This window comes from Akebia trifoliata, chromosome 6 (genome assembly GCF_017979445.1).
Source record: "Akebia trifoliata isolate Shusen 1 chromosome 6, ASM1797944v1, whole genome shotgun sequence".
Taxonomy (NCBI): Eukaryota; Viridiplantae; Streptophyta; class Magnoliopsida; order Ranunculales; family Lardizabalaceae; genus Akebia; species Akebia trifoliata.
The window spans coordinates 18,534,663-18,551,813 of record NC_141380.1 but is presented as its reverse complement, the minus strand read 5'-3'; the positions used below and the strand labels follow the sequence as shown (position 1 = coordinate 18,551,813).

Genomic DNA, 17,151 nt, shown 5'->3' with positions numbered 1-17,151 from the left:
ATGCTTAGAATTTGAATATCAAATAATTATTTCTGTAAAGAAAGATCTAAATAGAGTAAAATAATACAGGAGGTAGAAATTACAAATTAACATAGAAGAAGAATAAATTTTGGAGGTACAATCTCATATAAGAAGAGAGATGCTAGGAGAGGAGAAAAAGAAACTTGGGCTATCTTTCAAGCTTGGAATTGGGGCGTTTGATATTCCGTTTGACGAAATTTGATTAACCTCTATCGCTACACAGAGGGAGGAAAGGGGCTGTTCTTCTTCTAGGGTTTCATGAGAGGGAAACACATATATCACTTTGGAGAAACCTACCAATTGCTCACCAAGGTAATTTTCTGCTAGGGTTTCACGAGAGAGAGAGAGAGAGAGAGAGAGAGAGAGAGAGAGAGAGAGAGAGAGAGAGGGGAGAATATAGCTAACGTGACGATCGTCGGAGTTTGGTCAGAGTTGTTGGATCTTATTTTCCATTCATTGAAACTTGATCAATGTTGGAGAAAGATTGGTTTTGGGAGATAAAATCCTAAAACAATTTAGATTTTTTTTTTTAATGTTGGAGAAGAAGGATTGGTTTTGGTACATAGAAACCTAAAATAATTTAGAATTTTTTTTTAATATTAAAGAAGAAGGGTTGGTTTTGGTACATAGAAACCTAAAACAATTTTGATTTTTTTTTTTTGTTGCTGAAGTGGTTTAGAATTCAGATGCATGGGAGAGAGGATATCTGACGTGGTAACTTGCTGATGTGACAAGTAGATCTTGAGATCTGTGATTGAGATCGTGTGGCTCTAAAACTCATTCGTGTGGTTCTCTCCCACAAATGAGTGTAGGAGAGCCGACCTCTTTTAATGATGTGCCACGAGTGTAGGAGAGCTGGTTTCTTTTAATGATGTGCCACGTGTCGATCTCATACCCTGTGACAAAAAAACAATATGTCATGGACTACCAATCATTGATCAGATATATTTTGACCAAACAAGTATACCACGTGGCATTTTGAGGAAAATGATAGATCTAGCTTCGCTCTTGTTTGGGTGGAGCAAATATTCTCTCGGACATGAGGAAGTTTCTCGAAAGGTCAAAAGGGTTCAAGACTTGGGTGTGGAAAATAGTTTTGAGGGCATAGAGATTGTGTGTGTGTGTGTGTGTGTGTGTGAGAGAGAGAGAGAGAGAGAGAGAGAGAGAGAGAGAGAGAGGAGAATATAGCTAACCTGACGATCGTCGGAGTTGTTGGATCTTATTTTCCATTCATCGAAGCTTGATCAATGTTGGAGAAGGATTCGTTTTGGTAGATAAAAACCTAAAACAATTTAGATTTTTTTTTCAATGTTGGAGAAGAAGGACTGATTTTGGCACATAGAAACTTAAAATAATTTCTAATTTTTTTTTTTTAATATTGAAGAAGAAGGGCTGGTTTTGATACATAGAAACCTAAAATAATTTAGATTTTTTTTTTTTTTTCTGAAGTGGTTTAGAATTTAGATGCATGGGAGAGAGGAGATCTGACGTGGTAACTTGCTGATGTGGTAAGTAGATCTTGAGATCTGTGATTGAGATCGTGTGGCTCTAAAACTCATTTGTGTGGTTCTCTCCCACAAACGAGTGTAGGAGAGCCGGTCTATTTTAATAATGTGCCACGTGTCGATCTCATAGCTTGTGACAAAAAAATAATATGTCATGGACTACCAATCATTGATCAGATATATTTTAACCAAACAAGTATACCACGTGGTATTTTGAGGAAAAGGATAGATCTAGCTTCGCTCTCGTTTGGGTGGAGCAAATATTCTCTCGGACATGAGGAAGCTTCTCGAAAGGTCAAAAGGGTTCAAGACTTGGGTGTGGAAAACAGCTTCGAGGGCATAGAGATTGTGTGAGAGAGAGAGAGAGAGAGAGAGAGAGAGAGAGAGAGAGTTCTCTTTGCATCTCAGGTATTTCTCACCTTTAATATCTCTGTTAATATGTCATTGTTTCTATGCGTTCTCTCTGTTAGGGTTTTGAGATTTTTTTGTTGTCGGGAATTTATTGATCTGATCTTTGTTTGATACAGATTCGTATTGGAATCTATAGAATTTTTTTATATTTTATTTGATCTTAGGTTTCTTGAAACAGTTTTATCTCAAAATTAAGGAGCTCTTAAGCTCCATTTGTTTGATTTCTTCACGTTTCATGGCATTACAGATCACAAGTGGGGGGCTAGAAATGGTTTCCAAAGTTAGGTTTAAGAGGACTTCATAATTCCTTGGAAGTCAATAAACATATTTATGTATGTTGATTGAGAAGGTTTTGTGGATAAGTTTTAGCATTTGTGGTTATAACTCCTATGTTCAATTTGCTGTTATGGGGGACAATCTATATGAAAGAAAGGGGTGTTGTTCAAATCGCTCAAGTCGACAGCCATGTGATTTTTGAAGGTTTGGTTATAGGGTTCTTGCTTTGTTATTAAATCGCCCAACACTTGGTAGTTTTCTGAAATCTACCTTTTGCTTTACACTTCCTTTCTAAGAGAACAACTCTGAAGAATTCATTCGATGAGTAATCATCTTTGTTGTTGATCTAATCGAATGCACTTGAATTTTGTTTGTGTGTGTAAGTGTGTGTGCAAAGATAATTGCTTTTTGATAGAAGTTATACCTAGTCCATGTGGTTTTATTTGAGCACACTAAAAATGAGCTATTTGTTAAATTTTCTTTTTTATAATTTGAATCAAACTTCTGGACTACTTATAAAAAAAAATCAAGCTTCTGGACCTTTTTATTTAAGCACTGTTATTAAATCAAACTAGTAAACTTGATAAATTAGCAAATTACTCGTATAGTTATTATATGTCTATCTATGTGTAAAGGCACTTCAACAATGTCCAATGCTTGGATTCACCAAGTTGTTTTAGCAATATTGGGGTGATGGTTAAGAATCCATTTAGGGTATGTTTGATTGCACATGGAAAATAGGGTGGAAAATCAATTTCCATGGAAAATGACATTTTTCAAGTGTTTGATTGCACATGGAAATGGAAATTCATTTTCCATCCACCCATATTTTCTATCCCCAATTCTTCCCCACTCATATCTTCTTCTTTCCTACCACCACCACCACCATTACACTAACCTCGTTGTCATCGTCATCACCGTCGCCGTCGCCGTCTCCGTCTCTATCATCACCATCTCCGACCACCTTCTCTCTCTCTCTCTTCTTCTCCTTCTTCTCCATTCCTCACCTCCTCCGCCACCACCACCACCACGTTTTCCCCCCATCTTCTTCCTCACTTACCTCCGCCTCCGCCGCCGCCACCATCACTATCACGTTCTTCCTTCTTCCTCACTTACCTCCACCATCACCATCGCCATCGCCATCACCGCCGCCGCCGCCACCACCACCACCGTCTCCGTCGCTGTCGCCGCCGCCACATCCTCCCCCCTCTCTCTTTCTCTTCATCTTCTCTTCTTTTTTCTCATATTTTTGTCATGATTTTATCAAAGTAAAATTAAACAATGAAATTTGATTTTCCAACCCTACCTATTTTCCACCACTATTTTTCCATGGATTTCAAATTCCATGGAAAGTCACTTTCCATGCAATCAAACATACCCTTAAATCATTACATGGAGATAATATGGTGGCTTCAACATTTGAGATGGCCTATAACTTTAATTCTCTCCTAGTTCATGGGCGTGGTGTGAAAGATACATTGGCATGACTAATAACATGCTTATCCTTGTGCTTTCCTTAGCTCCCATCTTTTTTCTCCCTAGTTTTGTAGTGAAAAGATGGTTTGCTTGCTCTCAAAAGACCCCGTCATAGGATGTTTTGTTCTTATCTAGATTGGGTGTTGAAATTTGGTTCTTAGATAGACATAGAAAGTAAATTAATAGTCAAGTTAATTAACAATGTTTAGTACAAGCAAAAAATCTTAATAACTTTTGTCGTCGTCATTGTTTTTGTGATTGGTAGGAGGATGATTTATTTAAAAACAAAATGAATTGATGGCCTGTTTGTTGGATAGGTAAACCAGAAATTTATTAAAAAGGTGGTCGAGGTGACCAACCACAAAAACAAGGATACAAGAACAAAAAGAAACAAAGAAAAAGAGACAAACAAAAACTTACGGGAGCAAAGGGTCTCCAAACTTAAAAACAAACTCTTGGGAGCTGAATTGATGGACTTGTGATTGAGGATGGCACAAACCAAGAAACAAGAAACTAAAAAAACATCACAATTGCCTATCAAAAAAAAAAAAATCACAATCTTCTTTCATGCTGTCTTATTATAGAAAAAATCATCAACATTGAACTCCTAAAATCAACATGAAAGGAGGTGTACAAGATTATAATGGAGCTTTATGCGTCGACCCTTGCCCAAAAAAATCAGTGTTCGTCGCCCTCCAAATAACCCATCAAAGAGAAATGGATAGACTATCATGAAGTGTTTCAAAACATTTAGACTTTAGGGTATATGGTGAGGCTCATATGTTATTTCTATTATAGTATGGGCATTTTCCTTTGTATGGGTTATACACCATACAAGAGCTGTTAAAATAAAGAAAAAAGAATGAGGCTTTTAGAGTTTGTTCAACGAAGATGCTTCTGGTAACATAGTGATATCTCTGCTTATTTCAAATGTAAAAATGCTTATGTGAACAAATAATATTTAGACCAAGTGTGTTTTTCCCCTCTTATTCGATACCCGTTTGATCATTCATCATTCATAAGCTATTATTGATGCTTACCTGTATGATTTATTTGATCTTCAACAGTTAGTTTCTTGCTTCTTTGAACTGGATGTAGGTTGGGGTTATTGTAGACAAATGAGGGGTAGAAGTTACAGTTACAGTCCTTCACCACCAAGAGGGCATGGAAGAAGAGGTCACAGCCCCGTTTCCAGGGGACGATATGGAGGTCGTGATAGAGATCTTCCAACTAGTCTTTTAGTTCGCAACCTGCGTCGTGATTGTAGGTTTGTTCTCATCAACTTATCTGCTATTTGTTTCCACAATATGTCAAGTTTGATTCTTGTTATTTTTATGTGTTTTTTTCCAAATTATCATCATCTTTATATTTAGAGGTAACTGAGTTGTTGGTCACTTCTACTTGTGCCACGTGATGGTCACACCAAAGTGAAATCCACTTGTAATATTGTTCCTGTTGCTGTTCGGTCAAGTATTTAGGAGTTGATCTTCTTTTGGTTGGTTTTGTGGTTCAATTCAGCTTGGTAGGTCTTGGTCGAGACACCTAGGTCTCATGGGTGGTTGGAATGGATGATGGCTTCATGCCTTGGTATGGCTTGACTTTTCCCATCGTTGCCTTATTTTAAGCTCAGATCTCCCTGGTCGAGACCTGTTGGTGTTTCAGTTGGTTGAGACCATCATAAGATTCTGATTTTACACCACGGTTTTATGCTCTTGGTCACTGTCACAATGTCATTTTTAATTAGTTTGATTTTTTTTAGTTCTGTTGTATTTTATTTTTTCTTATTTTGTTAGTCACATTTATTATCCTATTTTTTTCTTGACTCTCTGTGTTTATGCGTCCTCATCACTTGTTACCCAATATTCATATAATTTACTTTTATTAGTATCGAGATCTTATAGCATAATAATATTTGAAGGTTATCTATGAATAAAAATGTATGAGAATAAATACTTGCATTTTATGTTATAAATATAAATATGGTTTGTTATGAACTGAGTTTTTCCCTTTGGGAGACATAAGGGAAGTACCCATACGTTTTGCATCCATTGCGGCTTGATCGAAGTATGTCTATAATGGGTAGGGTGTTTTGGTCAAGAACATGGGAGGCACATCAAGATTATGTCCCTCTCTCATCTTTGAAAGATCAACATCTGTTAAGTCAAAAACTTGCCCTTACGATTTGTTCCTTATCCAATTTTGAGTTGGGACAGATCGACATCTCACCTTTTCCAAATGGAGCATTGGGACTTGTGGGATAGGTGTTTTATTTTTTGGTCAAGAACGTGAGATGATGGAATTTATGACCTTTCATCATCTTTGAAATTGGATTATGTTAATAGAAAAAATAGGACTAATGACCCTTAACTCCTTGATCGACCTATCCCTTGTATAGATTTCACGTCTTCTTTGATGGGAGATTAGAGGGGCATTTACAAAGACACTTCGACAATTGAGTAAGAGATTTAGACTAAGCAAAGTTTTTCCAATTCAAACTTGGCTTTTATTCCATGCCTTACCATTGCAGTTTTTTCCTTATTTGTGCACTTTCTCAGGTCCATTCCAAGCTTAGGAGTACTATATAGTATATACTATATTGAGCATGTGGCTTCTAGATTATCGGCGTGTAATTCTCGTGATTCCATGGTGGTAGATCCCTTACAACTCATTACTATGCCATCAAGTCAAGTTTTGTAGAAATATCACATTTTTTTTTAATAAGCAGATTTTCATTCAAAAGCTAGGGAGGTTGGCCGAGATGACCAACCAAGTGAAAATCAATGCAAGAGGCTAGTCTGTTGCAATGTTACAAGCCCTTTCCCAGTTACCTACAAAATTCTCAAAAAGCACTCCCCTAAATTCTCTAAACACTTTTGACCAAAAGAAAATAAAACCCTAGATCGAGAGAATTATGTCTTTGGTATCCATGGCTTTGTCCTTGAAAATAAAGCCCTAGTGAATGCATTTCTCGAGTGTATCGATCACCTTTGTATGTCTGCATCATTAGGATAAACATCGTTATACCATATACAACTCAAATACCACAATAAGTCGGTAGTAGTCCCTACCCAATTCCAATTGTTACTAATATCTGCATATAGATTCAATCCAGCATTGGGGATGTCTCTGGATTCCTCTGGTAGAAGTAATTTTAATCCTATTTAGGGTGTGTGATCTTTACCATAGTCACCGAAGTCGTCGACTTTTTGAATAAATCACGATTAAATCGTTGTTTTTTCAACTTGTGATTAAATCATGATGTTTTGAAAAATCGCAATTAAATCATGAAATTCGTGATTAAATCGTTTAGTTTTTTGGTAAGAAATTAAAAAAGAGATGTTTTGTCATAATTTATTAAACTTGAGGGGTGTCCTAAATATTTGATAAAAAATAAAAGGTTAACTTTCAATTAAGAAAATCCTCTCTAAACTTAAAATCCAAAACACATTCTTTTTTGTCTTTGTTAAGAGGTAAGGAGAATCAAATCGAAGTCCTAAAAATTAACTCTGTGCGATTGTAGCTGCAACTCCTTATCTCGACGACTCTCTCTGTTATCTTCTCAGCCTCTTCGTTAAACTCGACCACCATTGCTTCTTGGTCTTTACTTTGAAGAAGAAGAAGAAGAAGAAGAAGAAGATCAACCAGTCGAACAAGTACATATTTTTTTGATAAGTTAAATTTCATTGATAAAAAAAAGCAAGGTCGGTCGAGAAGACGAACCAAGCGAAGGCAAATACAAAAATCTACTCTCTTGCAATACCCCAATCTTCCTCCCAATTGATCATAAACTCTTAAAAGAAAACACCCCTTAATTCTATAAAGACTTTAGACCACAAAAATACAAGACCTAAAACAGAAAAAATAATAGAATGCAAATCACGCTCTTTGCCCTAAATTGTTTGATTGTTATGTTCTCTTCAAATGCTGCAACAGACTGCAAAGTGAGTGATATGAGTGATGCTCCAAAGTAATCTCTTTCCTTCGGAGAAGGAATTACCAAGGTATGCCCATGATTCAAATAGTGTTAACATCGACCTAGGGAGACACGAACACACACCAAACAAGGAAGAAAAATGGGCCCAAACCTTAGAAGCAACCTTACAGTGAAGTAACACATGATATGTCGATTTCCTGTCTCGAAAGCACAAAACACAACAATTAGGCCCATAGAGGCCTCTGTGCATAAGGAAATCCATTGTTTGAATCCTTTCCAACACTGCTATCCAACTAAAAAACGCCACCTTACACGACACTTTAGGCCCCCAAATAGGCCACCTTTGGGAACGATGCAGGACCATCAATGTTCAATGAATGATAAAAAGAACTTACTGAGAAGAAACCATCGTCACTCGCCCTCCAAACTCGTAAATCCTCTTTCTCGACAACGAGGGAGAAAGAGCTCACAAAGTGGATTAATCTTCCGACTGTTTCTAATTCCCAATCATTAAACCAGTGCGAAGCCCAAAGTCCCAAGACTGTCCACCATTTGTCATACATTTGGAACTCGAGACAGGAAGCCCCATTTTTGTTGAACAAGTACATGCCTCTCTCTCCAGTCTCCATAGAATGAATCTCTCTCTCTCTCTCTCTTAGGGATTTTTTTAACCTTAGAGGAGGTTTGATGGGCTTGAGTAGGTAAGAGAGCCAAATGGATTTGATTCCTTGTCGATATAACTCGACAGGTTATCTTCTTTTAGATTATACATCTTGAAAGCATAACTGATGTTTACTTTTCAAAAAAAAAAACGCATAACTGATGTTTGATAAAATGCTAAAGCCACACTTGTTTTGTTAGTTAGCTTCTTTAATGCATTTTTTATTCTTTCATGAGAGAGAGAGTAGTCATGTTGGTCGACATATGGATGATTTTTTTGTTGTTGGCTGCTACAATATATTTATTCTGTGTTATTTGTTGCTGCATTTTTTTAATGTTACTGTTGCTGAATTTATTGTGTTTGTTGCTGGCTTGCTGTAGTTTTATTTAATAATACAGTTGTTGAATTTTAATTACTGTCGATTCTCTTTATTTTTAAATACTCTTTATGTTTGTATGTTATTGAATTTATTATTTTTGGCTGCAATTTTATTTTTTTAATGTTAATGTTGTTGAATTTAAATTGATGTCAATTGTGTTTGTATTTTTTAAATACTCTCTATAGGCTGTATTTGTATATTAGAAATATAAAAACATAAGGTTTATTTTTTCAATGTATTTCAAAAATCAATATATATTTAAGTATATATATACTTAAATATATATATAGGGTTGCGTTTCGTGTACACTTATATCCACTTATATCTCTACAACGCGTATGGTCCATCAGATTAAAAGAACATCCACGGTCGAGATCGATTATAAACTTACAATTATTTCTTATCAAATAAAATTTTAAAAATTACTTTTACCTCCCCATAATTGAATTAGCTTCTTTTCTTCCCCTTCTTCGTTTCTCTGCTGGAGGGAGACTTCAACAGCGATGAGCGTTGTTCACGGCTATAATTCTGTAAGTCAGGTCTCATTGCGGAGTGTATATGTGTTTGCTTGTGTGGTGATTGGCGTGGTTTTATAAAACTCAACTGGCTCTCCAAGGAGTTAAAATGTAGACAATCGTAATACCCACTTGTCTAAGAAAGATTCACTACTATGTAAGTTGAACTATAGGGAGTGTATATGTGTTTGCCTGTGTTGGATTTGTTAATTTATTTGAATTTTTTAATTTTTTGGAAGATACTTGAACCTATAGCCAACTGGATACTTTTTTGTGGGATTTTTTGGAAATTTCAAATTAAAGTAAATTCCTACAAATTCATTGGTCTATCCTATTTAGTCCTTGTTTATGAAGAGGGGATTGGTTTGATCTCATTTGTTCATCGTGCGATTGGGACAGGTACAAGTGTAATAATTCAGATTCAATGTTCCGTTGTGCAAACGGACATAATCCAGGTAGCCATTGTGATAGCGTGAAGGTACTTTGAAAGGATGCATTGAGACCCATAAATTCAGAGTCCTAAATGGGTTGAAATCATAACTAGATAACAAAACCGAAGAGAACAAAAAAATTGGATTAATTTTTTTTCCGATGTTCTCTAGTGTTTTGGATATAATTTTTTTTCGCTCTTGAAGGTGATTAGGCCGTGATTGGCAATAGAGACGTGGGTTTCATTATATTTTTGAAACTATTTGTCCTAGACCTTTTTCACACTCATTGTAATAACTGATGAAGGAATGAAATTCATTTTGAAAAAAGTCGTCTCTTCATGATGTGAAAGAAATTGGAGTGCTTTTAAGGCTGCAACATACTAAGAAGAAAAATAGATTAGAGTTGAAGAAGTTATATGACTTGGTGTTTGTAAAGATGAACATGCATTTTAAGAAGACTTGTGAAAAAAAGAACAAAAAAATTCAGAACCAATCATCTTAGACAAAATTTCAGCATCCTCAGATATCCCAAATGATGAAGTAGGATAAGATAATGTTGATGAAGATGATGACGATAATAGTGATGGAGCATCAGAGAATGAGGATGGAATGGAGGATGATTTTGATAAGTTGATGAATCTTAATATAGATTTATGATTGTAATGCTTTTGTATTTTGAAGTTTGAACTATTTTAAGTAGGTGGATATTACTTTTTTATGGATTTATGAATGACATCAGTTTAAAATTTTAAGATTTATTCTTACAGAGATAAATAAGATTTGATGATATAAATGATAACATTACTTAGTAGGCAAAATTACATTGTTCTAACACTATTTCGAGTTTTTCCCGATCTTTCCGTTTTCTCTTTTTTATGTTTTTCCCCTCTCGACTTATTCCAGAACCCGATTTGGTGACCGTGATCTTTAACCATCTTTCTATTATTTTGGGGTTTTTTTTTTATTTCATTTAGATTCATATTTAAGCCATTGAGCTACTCGATTTTTACATTTAGATACATTGTAAATTATCAAAAACAAATTATGAGTTGGGGGATATCAACCCAGGTTTTAGAAAAGATAGTTCAGTACTATACGTTTGTCACCTTTCCGATGCCCCAACGGTAATATTCTCCATATTGTCAATCAAATTCTTGCTCGTTGCCTAATGGCCTCAACTAGGTGCATGCCTACTGATGAAATCATAACATTGTATCCTTGAGGATTGTATGGGTCCTATGTAAACTCCATTTTATGTGGGATTTAAACATTTCAAACCTTCCAAGTAACTTTAAATGAGAGCGATAATGGAGAAAAGGAAAAGAATGGGATAAGAGGTGAACTTCATCTGATCAAAGTTCTTTATGTATTGCTTACCTTCTTCCGTTGTTCTTATTTATTTATTTATTTATATTTTCTCTTGAATTTTCATAATTCGTTCAAGAATCTACTAGATTTGGACATTCAACCCATTAATGCCATTACAAATTACGTTCGATTAAGGGACATGCTGAAGAGCTTGGGGTATTTGTTCAAGGGTCATGGCACAATCCATGTCATCGTGGGTCAGCTCAAGGTTGTGATGTAGGGTAGGACACACAAACCTAGAGTTTGTTAAAAATCAGGTTCTAGAGTGAGATCCCAAGAACTAAAATTAATGAAGAATCGTTATGTTGAGCGAAACAGACTAGAAACTTCAATCTAGGTTTAAGATTGATGGAAATCAATCACAAATGCTAAAATTAATAACCAATATCAGGTTCTGATGTTAAAAATATAAAAAAAACAAAGAAAGGGAAGAGGCTTTTTCTTTTTCTTTTATTAATCAATCTTCAAAAAAGCTAACTCACTGAATTTGTTTATTGGAGCTCCTTATAAAAATAACTTTATAACAACTTAGAAACTTTTTAAAATAATAAAAAGTAATTTCCTAATCTATGTATAACATATTACGAACTTTCTAATCCTATTAGCACTCAATTTGGACATCTGAAAGGACTTCTAATTATAACCTAAAGAATAAAAACGAATTTTAAACATAAAACAAATTAGAAACTAACTAGGAAAAGAAATTTTCTAAAATTGAAATAGAAACTAATTAGGACTACTTAAGCAACTTAAAAAATAGAAACTCAATAAAAAGAAAGAGTTTTAAGAGAAGTTGGATTAGGTCTTGTGGACCGGTCAAAACTTGGGTCAAGCTAACTTGGTCAACCCGAGTAGACTCGGTCACTCGGTCAAATAGAATTGACTCGGTCAATGCTGCTGATTTCTTTCTTCGATGCATCTTAACTTAATCATAGGTATTGAGATAAGGGTCAACAAGCCTATCTACATCAGGTTAGTTTGTGTTTTCCCTTGGATCGCTTCATTTGAGAGATCCTTAACTACTATGATTGAGGACCTGAGCCAGTGAAAGAGATTTTTTGGATCATCATGAAGGGGATGATCAATAACAATTGTGAGTGGCACAAAAGGATGACATTTGTGTACTTCTGTGCCATGTATCATTAAATAACGTGCCATATTCATCCAAAGAAAAAAAAACATGCCTTGGCTGATACTGCCACTATTATCTGGCTTCTCAACTGTGCAAGAATGATATCATACACAATATCTAAAATTTTGATAAGGATTGACACTGACATCCCATCTATTAGGGGTGCAACTTGGTCTGGTTCAAACTGAGAATCAAACCAAACTGATAGTTTTGGGTTGGTTTGGAACAAGTTTTGATTCAGATCAGGGGTAGGAAAATACAGAACCAACCAGTTTGGTATGGTTCTCTATTCAGGGTTGGTATAGAATTGAACCAAACAGACAACCACCCTCCTTATAAATAATAATTATATAAAATTTATTATATAGATATTATATGTATCTGATTTTTATCACACCTGTGACCTTGTAAACTACATTGTCGATCTGCTTTCAACAATTAATGTAATAGGTTGCCTTTCGAGGCATTTTTGGAGTTCCCATGTGTAATATGTTTTAAAAAACACTTCCATTTTAGTTCGCAGGATGTGCTTGAATCTTTGACCCCTTCTTTAGTTGTGATGCTATTTAGTTGCGATCCCAGCTCACATACTACGCTACACTACTGTAGTCTCTGCCTTTAATTGCTTCATATATTTCTTTTATCATTTATTTACAAAAGAGTAACATATTTTCTCCTGTTAGATTCCACCTGCTTATTCTTTTCTATATTCTCACTGTCACCCTGCTCTTCCATCTTTTAATGTGCTCATTTACAATTATTATCATATGAGTTATGGTCAAACTCTCCCCAGTGTTCCTTACAGTCTCACATACTTCACGCCATTACATATTCCAGCGTCTTCTCCAATTTCTTCATCTTTTTGAGAAGGATGATACAAACTTTTGTAGGCTACACACATGATGAGGTAGACATTTGTATTAAAATTCAAAGATAATGCCCTAATAGATGTGCAAACTATGACGTTGAGTTAGGGATGCCAAGTCACTTTAATGATATTACTTTGAGGGACTTTCCATCAATGGCCCTACCATTTATGTACATCTCAATGCACTCAATTATATATTTTAAAACTAATTAGATGGTCATATCTGTATTTATATCCTTTAGTTTTTTTTGTGTGTGCTTGTGTGCATCTTTTGAAGTTATATTCTTAATTATTGTACGTGGATGATGGATCATAGGCATGCCAATGCCCTAAGCAAAAAGAACAAGTGCATTTGTTTTTAGCTGTTATATTTCTTCAGGAGAAGCTTTTAGGTTTACGTCTGCTTGGGGCACCTAGTTTATTTTCGATTTTATGTTATTTCAGGCCAGAAGACTTACGGAGGCCTTTTGGGCAATTCGGTCCTCTTAAGGATATTTACTTACCACGAGACTACTATACTCGGTAAATCTATTCCTGCTTACTATTATTATCTAAATTAGCTGATGATGTCTGTATTTCAGCATAGTTTTAAATTTTCTTTTTCCATCATTTTTGGTTGACCTATGTAGAGATAACGATCCTATGTATTGAATATATGTGTGAGTTGTAGTGAATGACTTTAGGCTGCCCATCTACTTTTTTTTGCTTCTCTTATTCTGTTTTCCTAAACTACTGTTTTGTTGGTGGCACTTGCTTTTGTACTTTCTTTTATTATACATGTATCTTTTTATTTTGAATTGTTGGAGCTTGTTCTTTATGATCTACTATTCTTTTATTGCACGTTGGATCTTTTGTTTTATTAAATTTGTTGAGATTTAACAGTGAAAAATAAAGTTCTGAAGACGTCAGTCTCAAGTAATAAGAGTTCTGTTGAAGATGATGTTAATGTATATGAAGATGAGAAGGAAGTTGGGTTTGAATAGACTGTGAAGATATTCAAGTCTTGAAGAACTTGAAGTCATCTTTAAACTCTGACATTTGCAAGGTCAGCAGCCGAGTGCTTGCTTTTACTTGAATTGTACGAAAGTACCAAATAGCATTTTCATGCTCATCATGACCTCCCATGTTTCCCGGGATTATTTTGGTGATTTTAACAGACAAAATTATCTTGGTGATACTGTCCGGGTGTTTATGCATCCTCCTTTTTTGTTACTAAAAACCTATGTATGTTTCAGGGACCCACGTGGCTTTGGTTTTGTCCAGTATGTAGATCCTGCAGATGCTGCAGAAGCCAAATATCAAATGGATGGGCAGATTCTTCATGGTCGGGAGCTGACTGTTGTATTCGCAGAGGAGAATAGAAAGAAGCCATCTGATATGAGGGCCCGTGAACGATCGAGGTAAACTTGGCATTATTGTTTGGATCTTGATTCGCATTCCGGTTAATAGTTATTATTTATGATACTGTTTGGATTGGTGGGTCTATATTATTATTTGATATGGTATACATCATCAATCATTTAAAAAAAAAAATATATATATATGTTATACAACATTTCATTAATTGGTGTGTTATAAATAAGAGTTAATGCTCTAATAAAATTTTGGTTATCAAAAAAAAGAAAAGAAAAGAAAGAGTTGATGTGGCAAATTAAGTTCTTTTTTTCTTCTTAAAATAATATAACTTAAAAAAGGCTTATTTCTGGGAAAGCAAGCCTCAGTTGAAGTAAAGATTTCTGATTTGGTGATCTTCTCAGTGGTAGGGGTCGAGTATATGATCGAAGGCGATCTCCTCCTCGATATTCTCGTTCACCTCGTTATGCAAGATCTCATTCTCGCAGCCCCAGTTACTACTCCCCTTCCCCTGCGCGAAGGCATTATTCAAGGTAAGCAATTCTATTTATTTGGTTCAATGTTTTATAATTTTTTTTTTTTTAATTTTTATTTATATATATACTTGATGTCTATTATACCAATCCCAACAGGTCGGTTTCACCTCAAGATAGAAGAGGCCGTCGAGAGCAGTCGTACTCCCGCTCTCCCCCATATAATGGTTCAAGGAGCCGGAGCCAAAGCCCTGAAGACTACACTAGAGAACATAGAGAAGGGTCCTTGTCCTTGAGCCAGTAGAGGTAGCTGGAAAGGTACATGCTGTGCTGTTATTTTCAGTGCTTGCTTTAACAATTAGATTGTTGGCTCAAGGTGGGTTTCAAATTTTTTTTCCTCTCTGGGCATGTTAGGTTTATTTGTGCTGTGGCAGTAGTGCTCAATCACTATAAAACTGTTTCTATCATGTTAAACTGGTACTTTTTTTTCCTGTTTGTGTACCAATCTTGTACTCATCAATATGGCACACAGTGAAGTGGGCTGCTACTCAACTTTAACAGTCGAAATTGGGCAGATCTTTAATAGAATAGTTGAATTAGAGGTTGTTTAGGTAAGTTTACTGTAGATGGTGATTACAAAAGAAGTAAGTTTATTTTAATGATTGGGACTTGGTATATGATATTCAACCAAATATATATGGCTTCAATTCTCAGATTTTTATTTGACCATAAGTCCTCTCAGGGCTGTTTTGGACTATCGCCCTTTGGGGGGTGATACAACAGAAAAAAGAACTAACCCGTGCACAAATATATTAATCCATGACTGCTTGTGTTTTGGTTTGAAATCTAGATTGGAAGATATGCGTAGTGGGTTAGTGCTCCTATTTTCCTTGGCATGTAGATAGATGGATTTGTTTGTGTAGGCTTGTTTTACTGTGTGTGTATATATATATATATATATATATATATATATATATATATATATGGGTCCCGTTCAGCACCCTAAGCTTTACCACACACTTTAACAAACGTGTTTTGTCTTACATGGGTTAGAAGTTTTGGAATTGGCTGATTTTTGGTGAGGATGATCTCTATGGTGAGGAGATCATCCTCACCAAAAATCAGCTCATTCCAAAACTTCTAACCCCATCAAAAATGATTTACAAAAAATGGACGGTCCACGATTTTTCAACGTGTAAACATGGGGTTAAACATTTCGGAATGGGCTGATTTTTGGGGAGGATGATCTTCTAATCATAGAGATCATCCTCACCAAAAATCAGCCCATTCCAAAACTTCTAACCCATGTAGGACAAAAAACGTTTGTTAAAGTGTGGTAAAACTTAGGGTGCTGAACATTTCCCTATATATATATAGGGAAATGTTCAGCAACAAACATTTTGGCAAAACATTTTTCAAAACATGGATTCGAGGTTTTGGAATGGGATGATCTCTACGGTGAGGAGATCATCCTCACCAAAAATCAGCCCATTCCAAAACTTCTAACTCCATCAAAAATGGTTTACAAAAAATGGACGGTCCACAATTTTTCAACTTGTAAACTGGGGCTAAAAGTTTTGGAATGAGCTGATTTTTGGTGAGGATGATCTCCTCACCGTAGAGATCATCCTCACAAAAAATCAGCCCATTCCAAAACCTCTAACCCATGTTTTGAAAAATGTTTTGCCAAAATGTTTGTTGCTGAATGGGACCCATATATATATATATATATATATATATATATATATATATATATGGGGGGGGGGGGGGGGGTTGAACCAAGGCCAATTGCAATCCTAATTGGAAGAGAGGGAGAGAGGGTGATATTACTCTTAGCATATAGACTTGGGTTTTGGACAGAGTGGAATACGCCAGTTCGGAGGAGGCCTCATTTGCTGTTGATGTGGGTTCCTAAAGTTGGGTAGCAGGAATCCAATTGGGCATGCTCCATGGTCTTCTTCTTTGCCTTATAAGTTTTATGGTGAATTCGTTTCATGTTGATATCTTTCACAACACTTCAAAGTGTCATTTTTTACCCTTTTAAGTCTTCAACTCATATGCACCAGTGTTCAGTTTAATTGTTATGATATTATTATGCCAATTTCCTTAATGATCATTAATTATTATTAGTGCCAAGCAAAGAAAGAATTGCTCTCATATTTTGGGGATTGAGACGCTAAACCAGAGCTCCTCTCACAGACTCATTTTGGTCCATGGTTCATAGAATGCGAGCAAAGAGATGGATGGGATGAGTGGGTTAAGGAGGAGATCATCATGTAAAGACTAAATGTATATTATAATATGTTAAAAGATTTTTTTTAAAACTAACGAGTTTGTTATTAATTGAA

The 17,151-nt window shown here is 35.5% G+C and overlaps 1 protein-coding gene across 5 annotated transcripts; it reads left to right on the top strand.

Moving 5' to 3' along the window:
• The first annotated feature begins 1,027 nt into the window (after nucleotides 1–1,027).
• On the top strand, nucleotides 1,028–15,518 carry SCL33 (SC35-like splicing factor 33). 5 transcript variants are annotated; one of them, XM_086446014.1, is made up of 7 exons: nucleotides 1,028–1,143; nucleotides 1,908–1,934; nucleotides 4,788–4,956; nucleotides 13,422–13,499; nucleotides 14,213–14,377; nucleotides 14,735–14,863; nucleotides 14,963–15,518. In XM_086446014.1, exons 3-7 carry the CDS (start codon nucleotides 4,808–4,810, stop codon nucleotides 15,105–15,107), a joined length of 666 nt encoding a protein of 221 aa, XP_086302140.1. In that variant the 5' UTR covers nucleotides 1,028–1,143; nucleotides 1,908–1,934; nucleotides 4,788–4,807; the 3' UTR covers nucleotides 15,108–15,518. The 5 variants fall into 5 exon arrangements, with proteins under 5 accessions (XP_086302140.1, XP_086302139.1, XP_086302138.1 ...); XM_086446013.1 differs by having other exon boundaries at nucleotides 1,128–1,145; nucleotides 1,896–1,934; XM_086446012.1 differs by lacking the exon at nucleotides 1,028–1,143 and having other exon boundaries at nucleotides 1,763–1,934.
• The last annotated feature ends 1,633 nt before the right edge of the window (nucleotides 15,519–17,151 follow it).